We start from the raw sequence: 22,123 nt of genomic DNA on the forward strand, positions 1-22,123 counted from the left end.
CTTGAACTAGAAAAGTGAGGTAGGCGGTTACTAGTAATGAAAGGGCAGATAGCTTTGGTGATATATCGCCGGAGACGCGGTGAAAAATTTTAGAGTTTATTATTAAATTTTTTTATTAAATTTTTTTATTAAATTTTTTTGTCCTGTCAAAACTATAAAAGGCTAGAGAATTCCCTTTTTTTTTTTTGGCAAACCGCCCCTATTATTCCAGATGGCTCAAACGTTGGACTGTTCTAAAGCTGTCGAATACCTTTCGACCTACTCGGAGAAGGATGGACTCTCTGTCCACGATTTGATGGACAACAAGCTCCACGGTGGGCTCACCTACAACGATTTCCTTGTCTTGCCTGGTAAGATTGACTTCCCTGCCAGCGCCGTGGACCTGGAGACCAAGTTGACCAAGAAAATCACTTTGAAGACTCCTTTCGTTTCTTCTCCGATGGATACCGTTACTGAGTCCAACATGGCCATTCACATGGCCCTTTTGGGAGGTATTGGTATCATTCACCACAACTGCAGTGCTGAAGAACAAGCAGAAATGGTGAGAAAGGTCAAGAAGTACGAGAACGGGTTCATCAACGACCCTATTGCCATCTCCCCTTCTACCACGGTTGAGACAGTCAAGTCCATGGGCCAGCAATTCGGCTTCACTTCTTTCCCAGTGACCGGTAAGTACTTTGCTTCTGCTCTTTTCGTGATGATCGAACTTCTAAAATAACTTTCGTTCTACCGATACGATCAAACGATCTTGTGGAAATTCAAAATCCTGAAGAAGAGCTTTCATCTGTACTAACAATCTAGAAACCGGTAAAGTTGGAGGAAAACTTGTTGGTATCATCACCTCCAGAGATGTCCAATTCCACGAGAACGACGCCAGCCCTGTTTCGGAGATCATGACCACAGACTTGATCACCGCCAAGGCTGGAATCTCGTTGGCCGAAGGAAACGAGATCTTGAGAAAGTCCAAGAAGGGTAAGCTCCCAATTGTCGACAGCGAGGGAAACCTGGTGTCGATGCTTTCCAGAACCGACTTGCAGAAGAACCAGGACTATCCTCACGCCTCCAAGTCTTTCCAAAGCAAACAGCTGCTCTGTGGTGCCGCCATCGGTACCTTGGACAGTGACAAGGTGAGACTTGCCAAGCTGGTCGAGGCTGGCTTGGACGTCGTTGTCTTGGACTCTTCTCAAGGTAACTCTATTTTCCAGCTGAACATGATCAAATGGATCAAGCAGACTTTCCCAGACTTGCAAGTCATTGCCGGTAACGTTGTCACCAGAGAACAGGCTGCTCAACTGATTGAGGCTGGTGCAGACGGTCTGAGAATTGGTATGGGTTCTGGTTCCATTTGTATCACCCAAGAGGTTATGGCCTGTGGTAGACCACAAGGTACTGCCGTCTACAAGGTGACCCAGTTTGCTAACCAGTTTGGCGTGCCATGTATTGCTGACGGAGGTGTTTCCAACATCGGCCACATTACCAAGGCTCTTGCTTTGGGAGCATCCTGTGTCATGATGGGAAGCATGCTTGCCGGAACCTCTGAGTCTCCTGGTGAATACTTCTACAGAGACGGAAAGAGGCTGAAGACGTACAGAGGCATGGGGTCGATCGACGCCATGCAACAGACTGCTACCAACGCCAATGCATCCACTTCGAGATACTTTAGTGAGGGCGACAAAGTTCTTGTCGCGCAGGGTGTCAGTGGATCCGTCTTGGACAAGGGATCTATCACCAAGTTTATTCCGTACCTGTACAACGGACTGCAGCACTCTTGTCAGGATATTGGTGTTAAAAGTATCGTTGCCCTGAGAGAGGAGACCATCAAGGGCAACGTCAGATTCGAGATCAGAACTGCCTCTGCCCAGATGGAAGGTGGCGTCCATGGACTGTACTCGTTTGAGAAGAGGCTGCACAACTAGGAGCACAAGTTTATACATAATGTAAGATATGTGAAGTTTTGCATAACCCAAGTTATTTTTCTACTGCCTAACTATTCATCTTAATTGAACTTCAATTATTTATCATATACCTGGCTACGCCCGGTGGCCGCTCAAACGGTCTCCAAAACAACATCCTTGAAACCTCCAGCAACCTTCTTGCCCTTCTCCTCAACAGAACCCTCGCCGTGCAAAGCGAGCAAGTTACCAAGGTCGAACTTAGGCTGCTTGAGCAGCTTGACCTTTCTGATGTGAACGTTCTGCAATGGGAAGATGGACTGGGTGCTCTTTTCAATCTCTCTGCCAATGGCCTCTGGGATCAGCTTGCCGGTCAACTGAGCCAAGGTGGAGTTGGAAACCTCTCTGGTCATGATCTCCATCATCTTCTTTCTCACTTCTCTCAACTTGGAGGACTGAGCGTAGGTGGTCTTCTTGATTTGGTTGGCTTGTCTCTTGGTGAAAGCAATGCAGAAAACTCTCAAAACATAGTCATCGGAAGTCTTGACAGTGACGCTGGCCTCCACGAGGGATTGCCATTTTCTGACAAGGGATCTCAGCTTGTCGGTGGTGAAGTCCATGCCGTGGAAGTTGGTGAGCAGGTTCTTACCTTGAACCTCGTCAACTCTCAGCTTGATCTTCTTGTAGGAGTGGTCCTCGGAGCCTTGCAGGTCGGCAAGACAAACCTCGACAACTCTGCCCTTGAGGCCGTCGGCAGCGTTCTTCAGACCGGTACTCTTGTTGATCAAGGTCTTTCCGACGTTTCTGTTTTCGAAGGTGGTTGGGGCCTTGATGTCGTACCACTCCTTCTTGGTGAATGGGTCGACAACCCTCTTCTTGATACCTTTCTTTCCCTTGGACAGTCTCTTGTTCTTTCCAATAGCCATGTTGCGTAAAGAGAGTTTTTCAAAATATTTTTCACGATAAATTTTTCATAAATGCCGGCTGCCCGCTCCAACGTCACGTGGACCGCCCGGGCGGCGATGTTTTTCCTGGTGCACGGATGTCGTGCTATTCTCTCTTTTAAATTCCTCAGGCTGTGTAATGTTTATATTTATGGACAAGAACACCGTGACGCTCAAAGTCGGCCTTGTGGGCGACGCACAGGTAGGCAAGACCTCGCTGATGGTGAAGTACGTCGAAAACTGCTTCGACGAGGTGTATACACAAACTCTAGGCGTCAATTACATGGAACGTTCCATCAATATCAAGACCACAGAGATCACCTTTTCTATTTGGGATCTAGGAGGAGAGGCAGAGTTCACAAATATGCTGCCCTTGGTGGCCAGTGACGCTGTGGCGGTGCTGTTCATGTTTGACCTGACCCGCAAGTCCACCCTGAGCTCCGTCAAGGACTGGTACCGGCAAACGAGAGGGTTCAACAGAACAGCCATACCGTTCCTGGTGGGCACGAAGTACGACCTGTTTGTGGACCTGAGCGACGCGGAGCAGGAGGAGATCACGAGACAGGCCCAGAAGTTTGCGCGGGCGATGAATGCGCCGCTGATCTTCTGCTCGACCAGTGCCTCGATCAACATTCAAAAGATCTTCAAGATTGTGATTAGTAAAGCATTTGATCTGAAACTCAGAATTCCCGAAATCCAGATCGTGGGCGAACCGATTCTGATTTACACCGAGCGCAGCGACCGAGCCGACCGCAGAGTGTCCGCGAGAGAGGAGATGAGAGGACACTAGTCACATGGTGGCTATCAGATCGGCCATCAGAGCGTCTCTTTTCAAACACCCAATGATCTCGTCCTCGTTCACATTGAGCCGCACCAGCCGCAATCGTTCGGCACGCAGCTGCTGCTGCGCAATGACACCGCTCTCGTCCAGCTCGCGCACAATGTACCCCAGCCCGTCCACGCGCAGCCTTGAGTTTTCGTCGCCATACAACACCTCCAGCATCTCGAGCTGTTCGTGGCTCAGTTGCCGCTTGAGCTCGGAAAACAGCACCATGCCGAACTGGTTGTTCATCTCGTCGATTATCTCGCCCAACGGCAGCTCGGCAGACCCCGTCCGTTTGCGGCGCAGCAGAAAGGCCACCAAAACCATTTTCGCAGCAAAAGACAGCGAGTTCAGATAATTGGCCACGGGAGTCGACGTGGTCTCGTTCACGGCCTTCATCACGTGCATGATGCCCACGGTGTACCGCCCCTGAAGCTCGTCGCGCTCCTGCTGCGGTTTGCTGAGAAACTCCATCTCTGCAATCTCCAAGGCCCGCACACAGATCACAAGCGACCTGCGCGCGTCTCCGCTCACACTGGCCACTTTTCTGGACGCAAACTCGATCGCGTCCTTGGATATCACCAGCTTGTTCTCATTGGCCCGCTCGATCTTCTCGAGACGGTGCTTGATGATCTCACTGAGCTGCGCATACGTGTATCCGGGGAACTGGATTCTGGTGAGCCCGAGCCGCGAGGAAATCTTGTTGGTCAGCAGTCTCTCGGGGAGATCCATCGTGTTGGCCACGGCCACCACTATCAGCTTCGAGTTCTCGTACGTGGGCCAGTTGAAGAAGTTGTACATGACTGTCTGGTTCTTGGTCACGATCTGGTCCATCTCGTCCAGCAGAACAACCAAAGGCAGCCGTGTCTCGTCTTTGGTCTCGAAATGTCTCTCCAGCAGGTCGAGCGCCGCGCCGGCCTTGACGTTATCGCCCGAAATCTTGTGGTACAGAGCCTCGTACGCTGCGGGCGGAGACATGAGCTTAAGACCGTTTATTTCCAAATAGTTGAACATTTTCTTATCGTTGTCGTTGGCAAGGTTCACAAACAGCTGTTTGATCACCTCCCGTATCGTGGCCGTCTTGCCCACGCCGGGCGTGCCACTCACGTAGATACACCGGCCCAGCTGGCTCAGAATCGCGTCCAGAAGACTGCTGTACAACTGTGCAGACTCCTGGTCTCGGCACGGAAGCGTCTGCAGCTTGGCGGACGGCAGCAGCTTTTCCTTGGCCTTTCTGAACGTCTTGACGACTTTGCCGTCGGTATCGACCACCTCCTGCAGGTCGTCGTCGTCTATGACCAGCTCGTTGTCGTCCTCAAAGAACTTCTGCCGAATCACCGTCGGCAGAACAGGCACGCTGTTATTGGCCTTGCGCAGGCCCCGGGGCGTCGACTTGGAGGGCGAGCTGGATTTGGCACTTTTCTGCGCTGCTCTGGGCTTTCTTTTCCGCTCTCTGCGCCGGGGCCTCTCCTCCAACGGACTCTCGTACGCGGAATCCAGATCCTCCAAGTCGAGCTCCTCGCTGTCGGACAAAACCATGGGTTCGGGACTGCGCATCTTAGGGGTCTTCGGCCTGGTGGGCGTGTCTGTGCGCTTTTTCTTGCGCGGCGACCCCTGCCGTGGCGGAATGGCCAGCTCCTTCACCTGCTGGTACACATACTCGGTGCCCCTGCTGACGTAATCGTCCCAATCGACCAGGTCGGAAAAGTACGAGTCTCTGTCGCTGAACCTCTGGCAGCGGAACGTGGAGCCGCGATTCGAGCTGTCCAGCCGCACGGCGGCGAACTGCGACGCCGAGAGCACTGTGCACGGCCCGACAATGTCGTCGAGGCGGATTTTCTCCGCGATGGGCGTCAGAAACACGTCGTTTTCGAGCCGGCTGTCCTGTGGCAGAACGCCGTCGTCTGCCTCCGACCGCCGCATGAACCACAGCACCCGCACGTCCAGAAACGTGTCTGTGCCGAAATCGATGTCTCTGATGAGCGCCACGTCGGGAGGCCCCGTACCGCTTGAGACAAGGACGGTGTCCCCTTTCTTGAGCTCGAGCCGGTCGGCGTCGCGCGTGAGGCGGATCTGGCCCACAGCGGCGGCCGCCGACCGTCGCGAGCGTCGCGGCGTGCCATTTTCGGGCTCTTTGAGCTCAAACGTCCAGCCCTGGAGCGACTTTTGGGACATGGAAGAAAATAAATGGACTTACTTTGCACAGCCGTGATAGATCTGGGCTGGATCGGCAGATTTGGCACCGTCCGTGAAGCGGAAGTGCTCAAGTCCGCAGGCGAGATTGGGCGACTGGCCGCAGCTCGCCGTGCGCTTTCAAAGCGCACCGTCGGCGTGTTCGCTACTTTGCGTTTATCGCTCGTGTATTATATTTTATCGTCTATTTGTGTGCATCCCCCCAAAAATTTCTCCCTTTTCTTTCGCGCCTATTGCTACTCCTATGCTCTCCAACCAAACCCCCCGCTTCCCCGACACGTTCTCGGGCACCAAGTCGTTCAAGCCGGTCTTCTTCACGGACCCAAACGAGGAGGCGGCGCAGCGGTCGCCGATGGACGAACAAGCCGCCGCGGTCGAAAACCCGTTCAAGGACGAGCGCTCGGCACGGCCGCCCAAAATGTCGGTCTCGCCGTTCAACAGCTTGTCGGGACTCACCGACGCCAACAGCTCGGACCAGCTCATGAGCACGGCGAAAACAAACGACTGCACAACCACAACAACAACAACGTCGTACGCCCCTAAAACAAAGCCTCTGATAGCACCCACAAAGGGGTACTACCGCACGTTTGTGGTGCTCTCGTTTTTGGCGCTGCTCATGTTCGTCCCGCCGCTGCTGATTGGCGGAGTGTCGGTCTCGTGTGGCACAGACAGCATGTACTGTCTGCCGAAGATCGAGTTCCAGTTCATCGACGACTCCCGGTCGAGCCCGCTCAACACGATCAGAGAAAGCATCAAGGTGATCACGTATTTCGCCATGGACCTGGGCACAGACTCGCCCGCCGTCGACTTCACAGACAAGGACATTAAGGAGATCGACACCTTTTCGGTGGACAACATCTTCAAGATCAACTATTTTGGATACTGCAAGGACAACTATCTCACCAACAAAAGAACCTGCACCAGCTTCCGTGGCGGCCTGGATCTCCCGTCTGTGCTTGTGAAGGACGCCGGAATGAGCCTGAGCATCATTTCTAGCCAGGGCAACCCGCAGGACGTGGGCGACTCGCTTGTGACCGGGTTCCACGCCATCTTGGAGAACCTGGGAGACGACAACGAGATCGCGTACGACGCGCTGCTGGTTAAGTATTTGGGCCGGATCCTGCCGTTTGTGATTCTGTGCAGCTTTGGCTGCTGCTGCGCGGCTCTCGCGTACGCGGTGGTGCTTGTGAGCCTGCTGAGGTCGAAAAGCAGGTTCTACAAGATGCAGAAACGCGTCTCGTTCATCCTCGGGGCCCTCAACGCCCTGACTTTCGCGTCGCTCGTGCTCAACCTGGGAGACCTGATCGTGGAGTACGTGTATGTGATGAAGCTGAACGAGCTGACCAACGACAACGAGCTCGCGGCGGTCGACTTTGGAATGGGGCTCTATGTGCAGATGGGATGTGTGGCTCTTCAGGGCGTCATCTGCCTGGGAATGACTGTTTTGGTGCTGGCCAAGCCGTGGATAAAAAGAGTTATTTGAGTTATAAATGGAAGACGCTGTTCTCCGGTTGTTCGGTCACTCTGTAATTAAAGGAGCTGATACACTCGCACTCAAAAGTATGGTTCAGTTGCTCGTCGGCAATCAAATGCAAGCTCACGCCAAACCACGGCGAATACAGCGGCCTTGCCGGGCGGTCGACCGGTACGAGGTCTGCGGTCTCGCCGAGCCGGTTGCGGCCAGACTCGTCAAACCGCACTCTCACGCGCGCCAGAATGCTGTAGATGCTTTGCGGATGGCCTGTGGGAATCAGATGGGCGTCGTAACTAAGCAATTGGTGCTGGGAGGCCGGCAGAGTGGCCCAGGTCTGCTGGAATAGCTGCTTTGAGCCATACGGGGTGCCATTGACGATGACCCTGGACGGCGTCTGTAGCTGTGGCAGGACCGACGCAGCGTACGCGTCGGGCAGCTGATTAGGCAGAAGCGGCTGATCCAGCGACTTTAGCAGAGTTTTAAGGAAACTCTCCAGCTTGGCTGTTGGATCGGACATCGGGATGGCTCTTTAATATTTTATTTTATTTTTTTTGTGAAAAAAAACATAACCGGGCCAAGAATCTGTTTTCCGCGTGCAAGGATGTGAGCGCGAACCCAGATTTCTGTAGTTGGGGAGTGGCTGTTTGCGGATGCTGGTTTTTCTTGATTGGGTGGCATGCATATGCGGTTCCCAATTAGGACACCTCTTTCCCAATGCGGCTGTCCAGCAATAGCCTTGTGCCATAATTTGCCAGCTTCCTATTGTTCTGCACTATGATCTCTTTAGATCAATGAAATTATCTGGTAGTTGGAAAAGGGGGCAGATCAGATCACAACAATTCTTCCCTGAATTTAGGAAAAACAGAAAACTAGCCCCACGAAATCCAGCGATCCCGTAACAATATATATCTCTGTGACACGCGAAGGATTGTGCTCAACTGACCGTCTCTCGTTCCTTCTTCCAATTCTCCAAACAGTCACTCGTTATGTCCACTCTCGCTGCAGAACTCAACCACTCCAGGTCGCATTCCGACTCCACCAACACCAAGTCCAGCGCCTACTACCAGATGTCCAGACCCCGGTCGGAGGAGTGCACCTTGATCCACGATGCCCAGCTCAAACGGTCGTTTGCAGAGATGTCCGATTCGTTCACGCTGGTGTCTGATTCGACGTCCAGTCCGTCCGCAAAACGGTGCAGAACAGCCCCATCGTCCCCAGTCCCCGAGACCCCAAAACTCAGCTTTGCCGACCTGCCACTCACTCCTCCCTCCAACAGCGTCGTGCTGGCCTCGCTGTCGATTTCCACGCCTATCTCGGCGTCCCAACATACCCTGGTCCAGTCCCCAGCGACGCCTCCTGCCTCAGCATCCAGCTCGCCGCGCCAGCTGCCTCTGCCACTCAAGCCATCCACGAAGCTGCGCTCGTTCGAGTCCGAGTCCTGCTTCTACTTCCCAGATACCTGCTACTCGTTCAATCTGCTGGGATCCGCCGCGCCGGAGAGCAATGTGCGCGGCTGTTTGCTCGAGCAGCAGAACGAGGAATGGAGAGACTTCTACTCCAACAAGTGCAAGCACGAAAACACAGAACTGTTTAAAAAATACAGGGAGTACTGCACCTCTATGCGGCTGAAACCCTCAAAAGCCGTTTCCAAAGTGTCCAAGCCGCCCCGCTCAAGAAAACCTGCCAAGATTGCCGCATTTGTCGAGTCCCAATACCAGAAATACAACGGCCTCGTCGACTACCCGTACTCTAATAATTACACCTACCAGACAACTGGATACCTCAAGGACGTGCAGATGCTCACGTCGTCGGCCAAGCTGTACGCTCAGGGCCCAAAGCAGAGCTACGTGGCCGAGTCTGCCGACAACTTCAAGCTGCCGCCAATGCCTTCGTCCATGCTGATGCCGTCCGAGCACGACCACCGCGACTACGCACGCGTCGGCATCTCCAAATTCATCAACACCTCGCTCGACACCCCCGCCTCGCCCCAGACCCACCTCCGCACCACGGCTAACGTCCCTGTCGAAGCCGCGCATGCACCAGCCCCCACACAGTACACAGGCGGCGCACGCAAGTGCATCTCGTGCCACTCGGCCCAGTCGCCCTGCTGGAGACCGTCCTGGTCCTCGTCCGAGGGCCAGCTGTGCAACTCCTGCGGCCTGCGCTACAAAAAGACCCGCGCAAGATGTCTCAACTCGCAGTGTCTGCGCATCCCAGCCAAGGGCGAGTGGACCCTCATGAAGAATAAGGGCAAAGTGCTCGTCAACGACCACTACGCGTACCGCTGTCTCCATTGCGACGGCGAGGTCGAGGTTGACGAGTAGATGGTGTATAATAGGTGTACAGTAATGTAAATTAATGCAAGTCATAGGGAAACATTTGGCTCATATTAGGCTGGCCTCGCCATAAACTCGCAACCCCTATTCTCTAAACCCGGTTTTTCATATTACGTAATTTGCCGCGGTGTGCAATCTCAATGCGAGCGAGACCAGGAAGTGTTTGTTGGTGTCTAGATACCGCGCCAGCCGTCAGAGATGCGGACAAGCAGTTTGTGGCACCAAGATAGTCGCTGCTTGGTGCCCCATACACAATGGCCCTCCTACACCCCACACGGCAACTTCCCCCTGCTATCAGTGAAAATTTTTCTTAAATATTCTTTCCCAGTTATTCTTCTTAATTCCTCACGAGAGCTGCCGCATAACGTCCGCTAATTCTGTTGTGCCTTATATTCCATAAGGTAGCTGTCCCTCGAGGGTGTATGTTTGTCCGTCAGATCTCCCAAAAGAACTGGTTTCATCGTTTGCTAGCAAAAAATTACTCGATGGCTCCGTCAGTGCTTGTCCAACCGGCTTCTTTGTCCAATGCTGGTTTGAAGAATACGTGGAGCAGTGCTTCTGAGTTTCCACCCCGCGCAGAGTCGCTACTGGGGGCCACGCTGCTCTCCAAAATTCAGAGCGTTGACCACAACACCTGCGAACCAGACGAGCTCGACCCGTTCTTTGTGTGCGACCTGGGCGAGCTGAAACGGCTTGTCCGGCTCTGGCGCGCAGAAATGCCCCGTGTCGAGCCCTTCTATGCAGTGAAGTGCAACAACGATGAAAAACTGCTGCACACACTACTTCAGATGGGGCTTGGCTTTGACTGTGCTTCCAAGACCGAGATCCAGCAGATGCTGTCCTTGGGCGCCGATCCGGCCAAAATTGTCTACGCCAATCCTTGCAAGGCGGTTCCCCACGTACGCTATGCACGGCAGAACGGCGTCAACCTCACCACTGTGGACAGTGTCGACGAGGTGCGCAAGATAGCAGCTCACCACCCTGACTGCGGACTTCTTATCCGGATCCACACGGACGATGCCGATGCCACATGCCCGCTTTCCATCAAGTTCGGTGCGTCGCTGCACGAGGCGCGGCTTCTGGTCCAGGAGTGCGCCAGACTGAAGCTCAATCTTGAGGGTGTCGCTTTCCACGTTGGTTCTGGTTGCAAGAATTTCAACACCATTGAGACGGCTATCAGAGACTCCCGGATGGTCTTTGACTACGCCGCATCGCTAGGCTACACCCTGAAGATGCTTGATATTGGAGGCGGGTTTTCGAAGCCCACGTTTCACGCGTCTGCGACCGTTTTCCGATCTGCTCTGGACACCCACTTTGCGGCGGAGGAGTTCCCAGATCTCTACATCTTCTCGGAGCTGGGCCGCTTCTTGGCCGCTTCGTGCTTCACTCTTGCCGTCAACGTCACGTCCAAGCGCTCCGACGAATTCCAGGAGAGAATCTACGTGAACGACGGTGTTTACGGCAATCTCAACTGTATTCTGTTCGACCATCAGGAGGTCGAGCCAAAAGTGCTCACCTCGCACGGCCGGTTTGTGTTCCACTCCAACTACAACCACCCGGAGAAGGAGCTGGCAGCGGCAGCCAATCCGTCCAAACAGTACTCTGTCTGGGGCCCAACATGCGACGGACTGGACTGTATTACTCCAAACTGTAAGCTGTCCCAGGAGGTTGTTGCTGGCGATTGGCTCTACTTTAAGGATACAGGCGCCTACACGTCTGCTGCAGCCACCAATTTCAACGGCTTCAGTGCAAATAGCGAGTGTCTATATATCGACAGCTACCAATAGAGTAATCTAATATTATCTAATTCAAAAAATTAATTCTTTATCTTAATTAATTTTTTCTTATCTATCATGCCTAAAAGTTAGTATAACCTACCACCATGCTAACATTCAGGAGTGTTGTGCTGCTACGGAATTGACATTGATGCGGTCGCCGGCTGGCTGGGATCGTACGGGGGCCAGGACTCCGCCAGCGACATCTCGCGAGGCCTGTTTGCAGGCCATGTGGGGATTCCGCGGATGCTGAAATTGCTCGAAAAGTACGGTATCAAGGCCACCTGGTTCATTCCGGGCCACTCGCTAGAGACCTTTCCAGAGGAGTGCGCCATGATCAGAGACGCAGGCCACGAGATCGGTCTTCACGGCTACTCGCACGAAAATCCTAGCGACATGACCCTGGAAAAGCAGAAAGACGTCCTTGACAAAACGTTCAAACTGCTCACCGAATTCTGCGGAAAACCGCCCAAAGGCTCTGTTGCTCCCTGGTGGGAAACCAGCCAGGAGGGCGTGGAAATGCTGCTGGACTACGGCATAGAATACGACCACTCGATGTCGCACCACGACTGCCAGTGCTATTGGTTCCGGACCGGCGATTCTTGGACAAAAATCGATTACTCGAAAAAAGCCCGTGAGTGGATGAAGCCCTTGCAACGCGGAAAGGAGACGGGTCTGGTGGAAATCCCAGGTAACTGGTACATTGACGACCTGCCTCCCATGATGTTCATCAAAAACAGCGCCGACGGATACGGCTGGGCCAATCCGCGCGACGTTGAGGACATTTGGCGCGACCACTTCGATTACTTCTATCGCGAATACGACGAGTTTGTTTTTCCCATCACGTGCCACCCAGACGTTTCTGGCCGCCCCCACGTACTGATGATGCACGAAAGACTGATCGAGCACATCAACAAGCACGAGGGGGTCGAGTGGGTGACCATGGACGAGGTCAACAAGGACTTTAGAGTCAAAAACCGCACTCCTCAGGGCGCAAAGCTGCCAGCTTCTCAAAAATCTATCTGATTTTTGTTTTCACCCCGTTTGTGGTGTCGTCTTCCTCACGTCCCCGTTTTCCACTCATGATTCCCAGCTCGACATACATGCTGCTGTTGGCTGGATCCAGAGGAAGCAGTTGGTCGTTCAGCTCGTCGTCGGCCTCGCCCTGTTCGTTAAGGTGGATCTCCACGTCTGCAGGCTCTTCCTGCGGCTCCTCGGAATCAGAATTCTGGTACGTGGAGGTCGCTGCAATGCGGTCATTTATCGCTCGTAGAGCTGTTTGTAAGTGCTGGTCTATAGTGAAACCTGAAAAAGCATCAAACAACGGGTACTTGCTTGCGCCCTCTTCTGGCCAAAACTCGCACTCAACAGGAGCCTGGCCCAAATCCGAGCCCTCTATTATGTTTAGATAGATTCGAGATCCTCGCAGACCAACAAGTATGATGGCTTCGTACGGTATTTCGAATATGAGATCCGCGGAGGGGAGATAACAGAGCAGACACTCGTTTAGCACAAAGAGCCAAACGTTCAGCACTGTAGATGGGGGATTTGTGCCAGCTAATGTACATTTGTCGCGATCGAGCGCTCCTAAATTCGCAAACGGAAGCCGGACCTTGTTGGAGTCTGTGTCAACATCGACGGACAATTGGGCCTTCCAGTTTTCGTGGCCGTAGAAAAGAACGGCGTCGTCGCCTAAACAGTCCTGTGGGGTAGTGAGCTGGTAGTTTTGGAATAAGTGGGTGTTTTCCACGGTTGGAAGATGCGATACAGGGCGAACAAAGCACATAAAAAAATATACTGAAAATTGATTATTTGTTTGGCGCAACGTGGGGCAGTGAGGTCAATTCGAAAGCACTTTAGTGGCCAATTTGGGAAGCCCGTTGCTCCTCCAGTCATCGACAACCCATGTTCACCGGATGCGGGCCGCGGCAGACAGAGACCGGTATTCTCGCTCGTATCTCCTGTGATTGAACATCTGAAACTTCGCTGCGTTATTGTGTGGAGCAAAGATGGCGTTTGAGATATCTGATGAATTATCAGAGTGTGAATACTCATCGCCTAAATCTCTACGTCTGCTCATGCAAGTGCCACACACCGCCCCACGGCTCTCTGCTGCTGCAGCCTTATTTGAGTAGAACGTCTGCATGCAGATAATTAACTGGTTTTGGGAGGACTCTATGATTTAGAGGATCAGGTATGTTTGAAGTGTGTTTTTCGTGGCCTATATAAACTCCTCCCCTTCTGCCCCCATTAGTTTTGCTGCTTTTGTTTCCATGCTTTCGCTCAACATGTCTGCTGGCCCAGCATGTTCGTCTCCAAGCCATAGAAAAACATCGCACCATACCCCCTCGCCAGTAAGCTTTCTCAGACAAAAAAGCACGTCCTCCTCTGTCTCATCCATCAAGCTTGGTCCTCCGCCCTTCTTCCGATCCCCAAGAAATCCGAGCGATCATGAAGTCTCGTCTGTTTCATCGCGGTCCTCCATGCTTTCATACACACAGCGCACCTCAAGTGTTTCGTCAGGACAATGCTCGCCGTACAACAGACCTAGTGTGGTCACAAGCTCATCGATCGACAGGAAGAGGTCAAAGATATCCTTTGACGAGAACTGCTGCTTCTGCGAAGAGCCTCTCTTGAATGTCTTTGAGGGCGAGACACTGCTGGACATGTCATGCGGCCACCATTGTCATTTTGAGTGCTATTCTGAGCTTTTCAGCTCTCCAAGCGGAGATAGAACTGCAGTCTACTGCCCGATCTGCGGCACTTCCAACACTTGCAACGACGACGAGATCAACGATAGTATTATCAGAAACAGACTCTTGTCATCCAGCTCTTGCGAGTTCAACCAGGACATTTTTGCATCCACGCCTGCTACTCTGAGAAACCAGATCACGCCTCTGGCCCCGTTCCCGGACCCACTGGCTCCCGCCACTCCAGTTCTGTCCTCTTTCCCGGAATTTCCGCCACCGTCGCCAAAAACACAACCTCTATTCTTTGACTCGCCAATCATTAGCACGTTTCCTTCCACGATTTCCGCAACCCCTTATGCGTCCGCCTTCCCAGCCGGATCTTTGGCTGAGGCTAAAATTGAGATCATACCTGAATTTTCAAAGATCATTCTCGCCAACGAGCATGCAATTCCAAAATACTACGATCTTTCCTGCGTCCTCAATATAAAATCTCTAGACTACGAGCCTTCCTTGTCGGAGCTTCCTGAAGATCGCAAGAATAGAGAATGGGACAGGAAGCAGGAGATCGCAAAGGAGGTAATCCACAACTTTGAGTCGAGGCTGCGTCCAGATTCAGAGCTGGACGTTGCAAAGCTTGGCCACCTCGTGCTGTTTGATATTTTTGTCAGTGTTTCAATCGACGGCAACAGCTACCACCATCCACAGGTGTACTTCTTTGACCGGCGGCTTCTGATTCTCACCGAATCTGGAAATGAGCTCATTCAGAACATTTATATCATGGACAAGCTATCCACCGTGTTTGATGACGAGTCCAAGCTGGAAATCACGCTAAATCTTGCCAGCTTGAGCGTCCCTGATGTTGAACTGAAGAGCGAGAATAAGCTTATTCACGACAAATGGCTGAAAATGCTATCAAGGGTTGTAAGAAGAGCACAACGGCAGCCTCGTGCAAATGCCAATAATCCGTTTGTCGCCGACAATCCTTTTGAAGACAGGGAGTTTGGTCCATCCAATCTTTTTTCCAAAGACTCGCTGTCCTTGTCAAGGGAGGTGCCGTTAATCCAAATGTCCACCAACGCATGGGGCCTGTTGGAACGAAACGAAAAGGTCATTCCAGAAGAGGTGCTAAAGTTCAACAAGCTTGTTTCCAAAGGATTGGACCTGCCATTGGGATTTGTCAAACGGCAGGTTTCAAAACCTGACTCTGACCCTCTGATTCTTATTCTGGTGGTTCCGATGGTGAACAACGGAAACAGTTGTTTGGACGATGCGGACTATACCTCTGAGATCCGCCAACTAATCACCCAGACTCTCGAAAGTTTGCAACTAGAAGACAAGCTTGGACTTGTTTTTCTAGGCAACAAACGTCCTGAGTCGCTTTTGGGCAACTACTACGGATGTATGTCACCGCATTGGGAAGGGTGGTCCGAGGTGATTTCCAACATCGAGTGCTATACTTCCGCTGCTGGAGACGAAGTGCAGAACTCTGACTACAACATGTGGCAGGATGGCTTGAAGTATGTTTCTCTTCTTGCAACCACGAGCTTTCCGAAGACAGGACCACATATTCATGAAATCATCTTCATTAATACCGAACGCGTCAAGACTGTCCACTACTTTGAGGAGAATACTACTGTCGATCGCTTGTGGGGACGTTACAACAGGAAACCGCAGAAGAGTGTTAGCGAAATGGTCACAACGCTCTGCGACGAACATTGCGCAACGTTCCATTCTGTCTCGCTGTTTGATGAGTACGCCTACCATCCTCAGGAATTGTTGGACCACTATCATGGAATCATGGGTTCATCCAAAACACACGTCAGACGCAGCGTGGAGCACCATCTGGCTTTGGATTTCGACAATCTGCAGCTTCTCATCAAGCGACTGGTTAGCCAGTTCCACAACGTCTCCATTTCTCAGCTTCGAACGCGGATTGAGGTCTGTGAGGGCGTGAGGGTGACGGAGATCGAGAGACACGGGCAGCTGGAAGCGGCAGACTTGAGGGGTTTGTTTGAGGTTGTCAACCTCAACAACGTCCCGAGCAGTTTTGAGAAGTCCACCATGATGAACGTGCGCATCGACCTGAGCTCGTTCACGGTGGAGGAGCTCAAACATGGACTCAAGGTCGATCTACTGAAAACGGTCACCAGCATCGACGTTCACTCCGGAAGAAAACAGTTCAGCGGCGTGGCGAGCATCAGGATGTCGCTGGACAACGCAGTCTCGAACGCGGCGACAATGCCGCTGAACTTGCTGGTGACGAACCCGGGGCTCGAGAAGGCGCAGTTCAGTCTTCCTATTGTTGCGCGTCTTTCTGCGGTGAAGGACGCAGTCTTTGTGAAGCGGCAGATCGAGCTGCTGATCAACGGCGTCTTGCTGTCTGAGGTGTTCAGCAAGAAGACGTACGGCCACAGCTCGAAGGAGGAGATCCGCGCGGCGCTCAAGAACATGATGAACAAGGTCTGGGAGCTGGTCAAGTCGTGCAACAGCTCGAACACCAGCAACATGCGGACCATCGAGGAGTGGTCCGAGACGCTCAACGACGAGGTCCAGCAGATCATCGACGGCTACTCCATGAGAAACTACAACCTGAGCAACTACTGCTGTGTAGCCAAGTACCTCGAATTTATTTAGGGACATTTTTTTTCGCTGCGTTTCATGGTTTCTGCGTACGCTCGGTACTTTGCGCCCATGTGGGGCGTGGCGGCCATTCTCCTTGGCGCCTTTATATTTCTGGAGACCCTCGCAACGCCTTTCCACCGCCAGTTCTACGTGCCCGACCCGCGCATCAGCTATCCGTACACCGTCGACAGCGTTCCGGACGCTCAGATGGTGGTGTATGCGTGTGTGGTTCCGTGCGTGCTGATCGTGCTGGCGACGGCGACGCAGTATCTGCGGTCGTCGCGCGACCAGAAACAACGCGTGGTCCACTTGGCCAGCGTTTCGTGCCTTGCCCTGGCATTGGCCCTGGGACTCACCGGATTCGTCACCGAATTTATTAAAGTCAAGGTGGGCAGGCCCAGGCCAGACTTTTTGGCCCGCTGCGGCCTGTCGCCCAGCTCTCCGCCCCCGGGACTGTACTCCATCGCCGACTGCACCGCGCCGTACGGAGAAAGCGCGCTCCAGGACGGGTTCAAGTCGTTCCCGTCGGGCCACTCGTCGTTCGCGTGGTGCGGGATGAATTTCCTGAATCTGTGGATCAGCGGCCACTACAGGCTGTACACGGGCCGCGCGGGCTTCGCCGTGAGCAAGCTGGCGCCGCTGGCGCCGGCCCTCGTGGCTCTCCATATCTGCATCAGCCGCTCGCAGGACTACAAGCACGACGCGCTGGACATCGCGTGCGGGTCGCTGCTGGGGCTCGCGGCGTCGTGGTGGGCGTACCGCCAGTTCTTCCCGCCTGTCGCGGACGACGGCAGCGACCAGCCGCTCGTGCCCGCGCAGGAGCCCGTGCTGCCCGTGTAGCTGCCCCCCCGTGCTTGGCTTACGTAAGCAAACAGCGAACCCGGCTGAAAGACACACCGGCTGAAAAAAAGTGGCAAACAAACATCTACGCATGTCGGACGAAAACACGCCAAAGCCGGAGAACAAGAGCGACACGCACATCAACCTGAAGGTGTCGGACGGCACGTCCGAGGTGTTTTTCAAGATCAAGCGGTCGACGCCGCTGAAGAGACTGATGGACGCCTTCTGCAAGAGACAGGGCAAGGACTCCAGCAGTCTGCGGTTTCTGTTTGACGGGCACCGTGTGAACCCGGAGGACACGCCGGAGGACCTGGACATGGAGGAGAGCGACGTGATCGAGGCGCACCGCGAGCAGGTTGGGGGGTGTATAGGGTTCCGCGGTGCTGGCAGGGCCGCCAGCTGCCCGTGTGTATAAATGACAGAACAGGAGCGACGAGTATCGTTATTTTCATTTTTTTTTTCTCTCTTGGTGCAGGGGTGTCTCCTTTCGCCTGTCGACGCGTCTCGCGTCTGCAGGCACCCCTTTGGTTCCCTTTTCAGAAAGGTGATTGATCGGTTTGGGCGAACGCGTGCAGGAACGTTTTGCTCATATACGCTTGGTTCGCTCCTACTCTTTTCTCATCTCCAATGCCCCACTCTCGACAAGAATCGTATGCCTCGTCCTTTGTGTCGTCCTCGGCGCTGGGACTGGGCATCTCGCACCCGAGCTCCAAGCCGGCCGCGGCGAAGAACCCGGTCAAGATAGGCCCGTGGAAGCTGGGCAAGACGCTGGGCAAGGGCTCCACGGGGCGCGTTCTGCTCGCCACCAACGTGCACACGGGCCAGAAGGCCGCCGTCAAGGTCGTTTCCAAGAGCATGCTGGGCTCCGACGGCCACGACGCGTCGGCGCCGGACGCGAGCCTCAGCTACGGCATCGAGCGCGAAATCATCATCATGAAGCTGCTCAACCACAAGAACGTGCTCCGGCTCTACGACGTGTGGGAAACAGACACCGCGTTGTACCTGGTGCTGGAGTACGTCGAGGGCGGCGAGCTGTTCGACCTCCTGGTGGAGTCGGGCCCGTTGCCCGAAAACACGGCTGTGGAGTTTTTCCGGCAGATCATCCTCGGAGCGTCCTACTGCCACAGCCTCGGCATCTGCCACAGAGACCTCAAGCCCGAGAACCTGCTGCTCGACAAGCAGTACAACGTCAAGATCGCCGACTTCGGCATGGCCGCGCTCGAGTCCAGCGACCGCCTGCTCGAGACCTCGTGCGGGTCCCCCCACTACGCCGCGCCCGAGATCGTGAGCGGGCTGCAGTACCACGGCGCAGAGTCGGACGTGTGGTCCTGCGGCGTGATCCTGTTTGCGCTGCTCACGGGCCGGCTGCCGTTCGACGACGAAAACATCCGCGAGCTGCTGCTCAAGGTGCAGAAGGGCAGCTACGAGATCCACGAGGACCTGTCGCCGGAGGCACAGGACCTGATCGCGCAGATGCTCACGGTCGACCCGGACGCGCGCATCAAGACCAGAGACGTGCTCAAGCACCCGCTCATCACCAAGTACCCCTTCAACAAGCAGGACCACGAGGACTACCTCAACCTGCCCAACCCCAACTCCGCCACGCAGCCGGTGCGGTCACGTGACGAGATCGACCGACAGATCCTGGAGAACCTCGTCATCCTGTGGCACGGGCGCGACGCGGACTCGATCGTCGAGAGCCTGCTGAGCTCGGCGGCGAACCCGGAGAAGACGTTCTACTCGCTGCTGCTGCGGTACCGCCACGACCACCGCGACCAGGGCCAGGCGCTCGTGCGGTCGTCGTCGGTGATTTCGCGCGTCACGCCGGGCTCCAGCGAGACCGGCTCGCCCAGCAGGCGGCGCTCCGTGCGCAACTTCAGCGCGGGCAACTCCGCCAACCGGCCCGTGTCCTTCCGGAAGCGCGCCTCGGTGGGCAGCAAGCGCAACTCGATGGTCTTCGCCGACAAGGGTGTGGCGAAGCGCTCGTCCAGCACGATGCTCAAGCGGAACAGCGTCACGTCGAAGCTGCTGTCGACGTACGCGAAGCTCGCGGCGATCGACGAGAAAAAGTCCAAGAACGTCGAGGAGTACGGCAAGCGTGCGTCCGCGGACTTTGCGACGCTGTGCGACATGCTGTTCGACGGCAAGGCGGCCCGGCTCAGCACGTCGAGCTCGCTCGCCACGATCAGCGCCATGCTGATGGAGGAGGACCGGCCTGCGAGACAGTCGCTGGTCCACGCGAAAAAGCGTCAATCGACGTTTGCGTCGCTGTTCGACGCGGCCGCCCAGGCAAGCTCGGCAAGCTCCGCCGCCTCCACGCAGTCTGTGCGCAGCGCGTCGACCCGCTCGCTCGCTAGCAAGAGACACTCGTCCAACCCGATAGAGCGCATCTCGCGCATTCTCAACGCGTCCGACCTGGACAGGATTAATAGGCGCTCTGTGTCGCACGGGCGCGTGCCGTCGGTGAACCCGCCGCCCAAGCCGGTCACAAAGCTGGACCCGCGTGCCAAGGCGTACGAGAAGTACCAGAAACGCGTTTCGCAGACGCTGGAGAAGATGCTGAAGCAGAAGGAGGAGGACGAGAGACGCGCCAAAGAGCAGGCGGAGCAGGAGCAGGCGGAACAGGAAAAGGCGGAGGAGACGACCGAGGACAAACAGGACGCGGAAAAGCCGAAACGAGTCAAGAACCCGCAGAAGATCTCCGACGTGACGATTCCGCAGGTGACGCGCAAGTCGAAGCATTTTTCCGACAACAAGCGGCTCAGCGTGCTGTCGATCTACTCGGCCAGCAACCTCAAGGACGCCGCCACACTGGACCGCACGTCCAAGGGCACGCGGCTGAGCATGGTTTTCCAGGATGACTCGGACGCCCACGCCGACGACACCGTCGACATGAATTTGCAGCTCGATAAAGACGAGGGCCTGTATTTCGTGGACGACAAGAGAAAGAGCACCAAGAAGAAGTCGATGCTGCTGCCGTCCGAGGATATTCCAAACCTCCACTACAAAGCGTCCAGAGACACGATGATTTCGGCCAACTCCGCCGACAAGAGTCTGTACAAGTCGCTGAGACTGCCGGAGATCCCTGGCTCGCCAATCAAAGAGGACAAGGTGGAAGTCTACAAGGAGAACGCGACGGGCCGGCCAGAGTCGCCTGTGGTGGCCAGCAAGAAGAACGACGGCTCGCTGCAGTTCAGCAAGCAGCGCAAGCCGCTCGGAGAGCTGGACCAGCAGAAACAGAGCAACGACGCCAACAGACGCGCGGGCTCGGGTGGATCGTTCTTCCGCAAGCTGTCGTTCGGCACGAGAAAGAAGAGCGACGCCAAAGACGCCAAAGAGACCAGGAGAAAAGTCAGCATCACACAGGCGTTCCTGGCCCTGTTTACGGGCGAGATTGCGGAGCAGCAGGAAACCAAGGAATTGCACACTGTTCTGGGCGAAGACGACCTGTTCGAGGCGCTCATATCGCTGCTAGTCAGCTGGAAACAACACGGGATAACAGACTTGCAGGCCAACAAGGAGACGCGGCGGCTGGTGGCCACGGTCTCGAAGAACAACTCGTTCGGGCTCAAGGCGTGCAAATTCGAATGCCAGACGTATCTCGAGGAGAACGGCTCGTTACTGGTGTTCACCAACCTGAAAGGTCCATCGCGCAGCTTCTCGAAGCTCACGCGGGAGACCGAGCGGATCCTCGAGAAGGAGAGCATTTTGGTATAAAATAATGAAAAATAAGATAAAATGAAATAAACAAAATAAAGTAAAATAAAAAAAATAAAATAAATAATTCAGTGCATTCCCAATGCGGAAATAGCTGGGGACCAGCCAACCGTTATGATCTAAAAAAATCAAACTCCTGTAAACAGACTCATGGAGCCTTCTACAAAAGGCTTTGCCAGACACCACAGCCAAGCCGTTCTGGCTCACCGGCCGCTCTCGAAGCGCCCCTCGCACCGCGCCAACCTCGTGCGCCAAAATTCATCGAAAAAATCACAGCTTTACGCCAACAGAGCGCATTTCGCCTCCAAGTCAGACCTCCGCGCCATCTTCGACTCCAAAGAGAGTCTCCACGACGTCCCGCCGTACATGGTGTCCTACACTCTCTCGCCGTCGTGGACCCAGTACGAGCACAACCCGGTGCTCAAGTACGCGGTGGCCAGGACCAGGGTAGCTAATCGCCAGCTGTTTCTGGACCCTACCGACATGAGCATCAAAGATTACATGACGCCGCAGTCTGTTGAGTTGCCACATCATTTGAACAAGTCGCTGCAGAGCCTCACAAAGCTCGGGATAGACCCGCAGGTCAAGTCGCTCCCGAAATCTGGCTACCAGTACAATACGCCGTACAAGAGACTGAGCACGATGGCGGAAATTAGTCTGGAGTCAAATTCAGAACACTACAACAGAGTCAAGCGGGACATCTTTGACAAAAACATGCTCTGGAGAGACCTGGAGCCGTATCTGCGACAAAATGACGATATATGGAATAACGAATACTTGCTCACAAGACTGCTTTTCGAGGTGTATTTGCGCCGCG

The 22,123-nt window shown here is 54.4% G+C and overlaps 16 protein-coding genes across 16 annotated transcripts; 10 read left to right on the forward strand and 6 right to left on the reverse strand.

Moving 5' to 3' along the window:
• Positions 1-211: 211 nt before the first annotated feature.
• Positions 212-1,916, forward strand: KL928_001326 (uncharacterized protein; the record flags this gene model as incomplete). Its single annotated transcript, XM_043201679.1, has 2 exons — positions 212-668; positions 802-1,916. The coding sequence occupies 2 exons, from the start codon at positions 212-214 to the stop codon at positions 1,914-1,916; spliced, it is 1,572 nt and encodes a 523-aa protein (XP_043061785.1).
• A 131-nt stretch (positions 1,917-2,047) lies between these two features.
• Positions 2,048-2,818, reverse strand: KL928_001327 (uncharacterized protein; the record flags this gene model as incomplete). The annotated part of the gene is made up of 1 exon (XM_043201680.1): positions 2,048-2,818. The coding sequence occupies one exon, from the start codon at positions 2,816-2,818 to the stop codon at positions 2,048-2,050; it is 771 nt and encodes a 256-aa protein (XP_043061786.1).
• A 157-nt stretch (positions 2,819-2,975) lies between these two features.
• On the forward strand, positions 2,976-3,615 carry KL928_001328 (uncharacterized protein; the record flags this gene model as incomplete). Its single annotated transcript, XM_043201681.1, has 2 exons — positions 2,976-3,488; positions 3,595-3,615. 2 exons carry the CDS (start codon positions 2,976-2,978, stop codon positions 3,613-3,615), a joined length of 534 nt encoding a protein of 177 aa, XP_043061787.1.
• Positions 3,616-3,626: 11 nt separating this feature from the next.
• KL928_001329 (uncharacterized protein) lies at positions 3,627-5,834 on the reverse strand (the record flags this gene model as incomplete). Its single annotated transcript, XM_043201682.1, has 1 exon — positions 3,627-5,834. The coding sequence occupies one exon, from the start codon at positions 5,832-5,834 to the stop codon at positions 3,627-3,629; it is 2,208 nt and encodes a 735-aa protein (XP_043061788.1).
• A 262-nt stretch (positions 5,835-6,096) lies between these two features.
• Positions 6,097-7,335, forward strand: KL928_001330 (uncharacterized protein; the record flags this gene model as incomplete). Its single annotated transcript, XM_043201684.1, has 1 exon — positions 6,097-7,335. One exon carries the CDS (start codon positions 6,097-6,099, stop codon positions 7,333-7,335), a length of 1,239 nt encoding a protein of 412 aa, XP_043061789.1.
• Position 7,336: 1 nt separating this feature from the next.
• On the reverse strand, positions 7,337-7,843 carry KL928_001331 (uncharacterized protein; the record flags this gene model as incomplete). Its single annotated transcript, XM_043201685.1, has 1 exon — positions 7,337-7,843. One exon carries the CDS (start codon positions 7,841-7,843, stop codon positions 7,337-7,339), a length of 507 nt encoding a protein of 168 aa, XP_043061790.1.
• Positions 7,844-8,312: 469 nt separating this feature from the next.
• On the forward strand, positions 8,313-9,650 carry KL928_001332 (uncharacterized protein; the record flags this gene model as incomplete). The annotated part of the gene is made up of 1 exon (XM_043201686.1): positions 8,313-9,650. One exon carries the CDS (start codon positions 8,313-8,315, stop codon positions 9,648-9,650), a length of 1,338 nt encoding a protein of 445 aa, XP_043061791.1.
• Positions 9,651-10,147: 497 nt separating this feature from the next.
• KL928_001333 (uncharacterized protein) lies at positions 10,148-11,449 on the forward strand (the record flags this gene model as incomplete). Its single annotated transcript, XM_043201687.1, has 1 exon — positions 10,148-11,449. One exon carries the CDS (start codon positions 10,148-10,150, stop codon positions 11,447-11,449), a length of 1,302 nt encoding a protein of 433 aa, XP_043061792.1.
• Positions 11,450-11,683: 234 nt separating this feature from the next.
• On the forward strand, positions 11,684-12,405 carry KL928_001334 (uncharacterized protein; the record flags this gene model as incomplete). Its single annotated transcript, XM_043201688.1, has 2 exons — positions 11,684-12,128; positions 12,218-12,405. 2 exons carry the CDS (start codon positions 11,684-11,686, stop codon positions 12,403-12,405), a joined length of 633 nt encoding a protein of 210 aa, XP_043061793.1.
• A 50-nt stretch (positions 12,406-12,455) lies between these two features.
• Positions 12,456-13,223, reverse strand: KL928_001335 (uncharacterized protein; the record flags this gene model as incomplete). The annotated part of the gene is made up of 1 exon (XM_043201689.1): positions 12,456-13,223. One exon carries the CDS (start codon positions 13,221-13,223, stop codon positions 12,456-12,458), a length of 768 nt encoding a protein of 255 aa, XP_043061794.1.
• Positions 13,224-13,346: 123 nt separating this feature from the next.
• Positions 13,347-13,583, reverse strand: KL928_001336 (uncharacterized protein; the record flags this gene model as incomplete). The annotated part of the gene is made up of 1 exon (XM_043201690.1): positions 13,347-13,583. One exon carries the CDS (start codon positions 13,581-13,583, stop codon positions 13,347-13,349), a length of 237 nt encoding a protein of 78 aa, XP_043061795.1.
• A 127-nt stretch (positions 13,584-13,710) lies between these two features.
• Positions 13,711-16,761, forward strand: KL928_001337 (uncharacterized protein; the record flags this gene model as incomplete). Its single annotated transcript, XM_043201691.1, has 1 exon — positions 13,711-16,761. One exon carries the CDS (start codon positions 13,711-13,713, stop codon positions 16,759-16,761), a length of 3,051 nt encoding a protein of 1,016 aa, XP_043061796.1.
• Positions 16,762-16,895: 134 nt separating this feature from the next.
• Positions 16,896-17,415, reverse strand: KL928_001338 (uncharacterized protein; the record flags this gene model as incomplete). The annotated part of the gene is made up of 2 exons (XM_043201692.1): positions 16,896-16,919; positions 17,038-17,415. 2 exons carry the CDS (start codon positions 17,413-17,415, stop codon positions 16,896-16,898), a joined length of 402 nt encoding a protein of 133 aa, XP_043061797.1.
• A 265-nt stretch (positions 17,416-17,680) lies between these two features.
• On the forward strand, positions 17,681-18,004 carry KL928_001339 (uncharacterized protein; the record flags this gene model as incomplete). Its single annotated transcript, XM_043201693.1, has 1 exon — positions 17,681-18,004. One exon carries the CDS (start codon positions 17,681-17,683, stop codon positions 18,002-18,004), a length of 324 nt encoding a protein of 107 aa, XP_043061798.1.
• Positions 18,005-18,216: 212 nt separating this feature from the next.
• KL928_001340 (uncharacterized protein) lies at positions 18,217-21,306 on the forward strand (the record flags this gene model as incomplete). Its single annotated transcript, XM_043201695.1, has 1 exon — positions 18,217-21,306. The coding sequence occupies one exon, from the start codon at positions 18,217-18,219 to the stop codon at positions 21,304-21,306; it is 3,090 nt and encodes a 1,029-aa protein (XP_043061799.1).
• A 150-nt stretch (positions 21,307-21,456) lies between these two features.
• On the forward strand, positions 21,457-22,061 carry KL928_001341 (uncharacterized protein; the record flags this gene model as incomplete). Its single annotated transcript, XM_043201696.1, has 2 exons — positions 21,457-21,961; positions 22,042-22,061. The coding sequence occupies 2 exons, from the start codon at positions 21,457-21,459 to the stop codon at positions 22,059-22,061; spliced, it is 525 nt and encodes a 174-aa protein (XP_043061800.1).
• Positions 22,062-22,123: the final 62 nt, after the last annotated feature.

The sequence above is a fragment of the Ogataea angusta genome, assembly GCF_019207475.1.
Source record: "Ogataea angusta isolate 61-244 chromosome Unknown 61-244_NODE_2_length_1002155_cov_89.706849, whole genome shotgun sequence".
Taxonomy (NCBI): Eukaryota; Fungi; Ascomycota; class Pichiomycetes; order Pichiales; family Pichiaceae; genus Ogataea; species Ogataea angusta.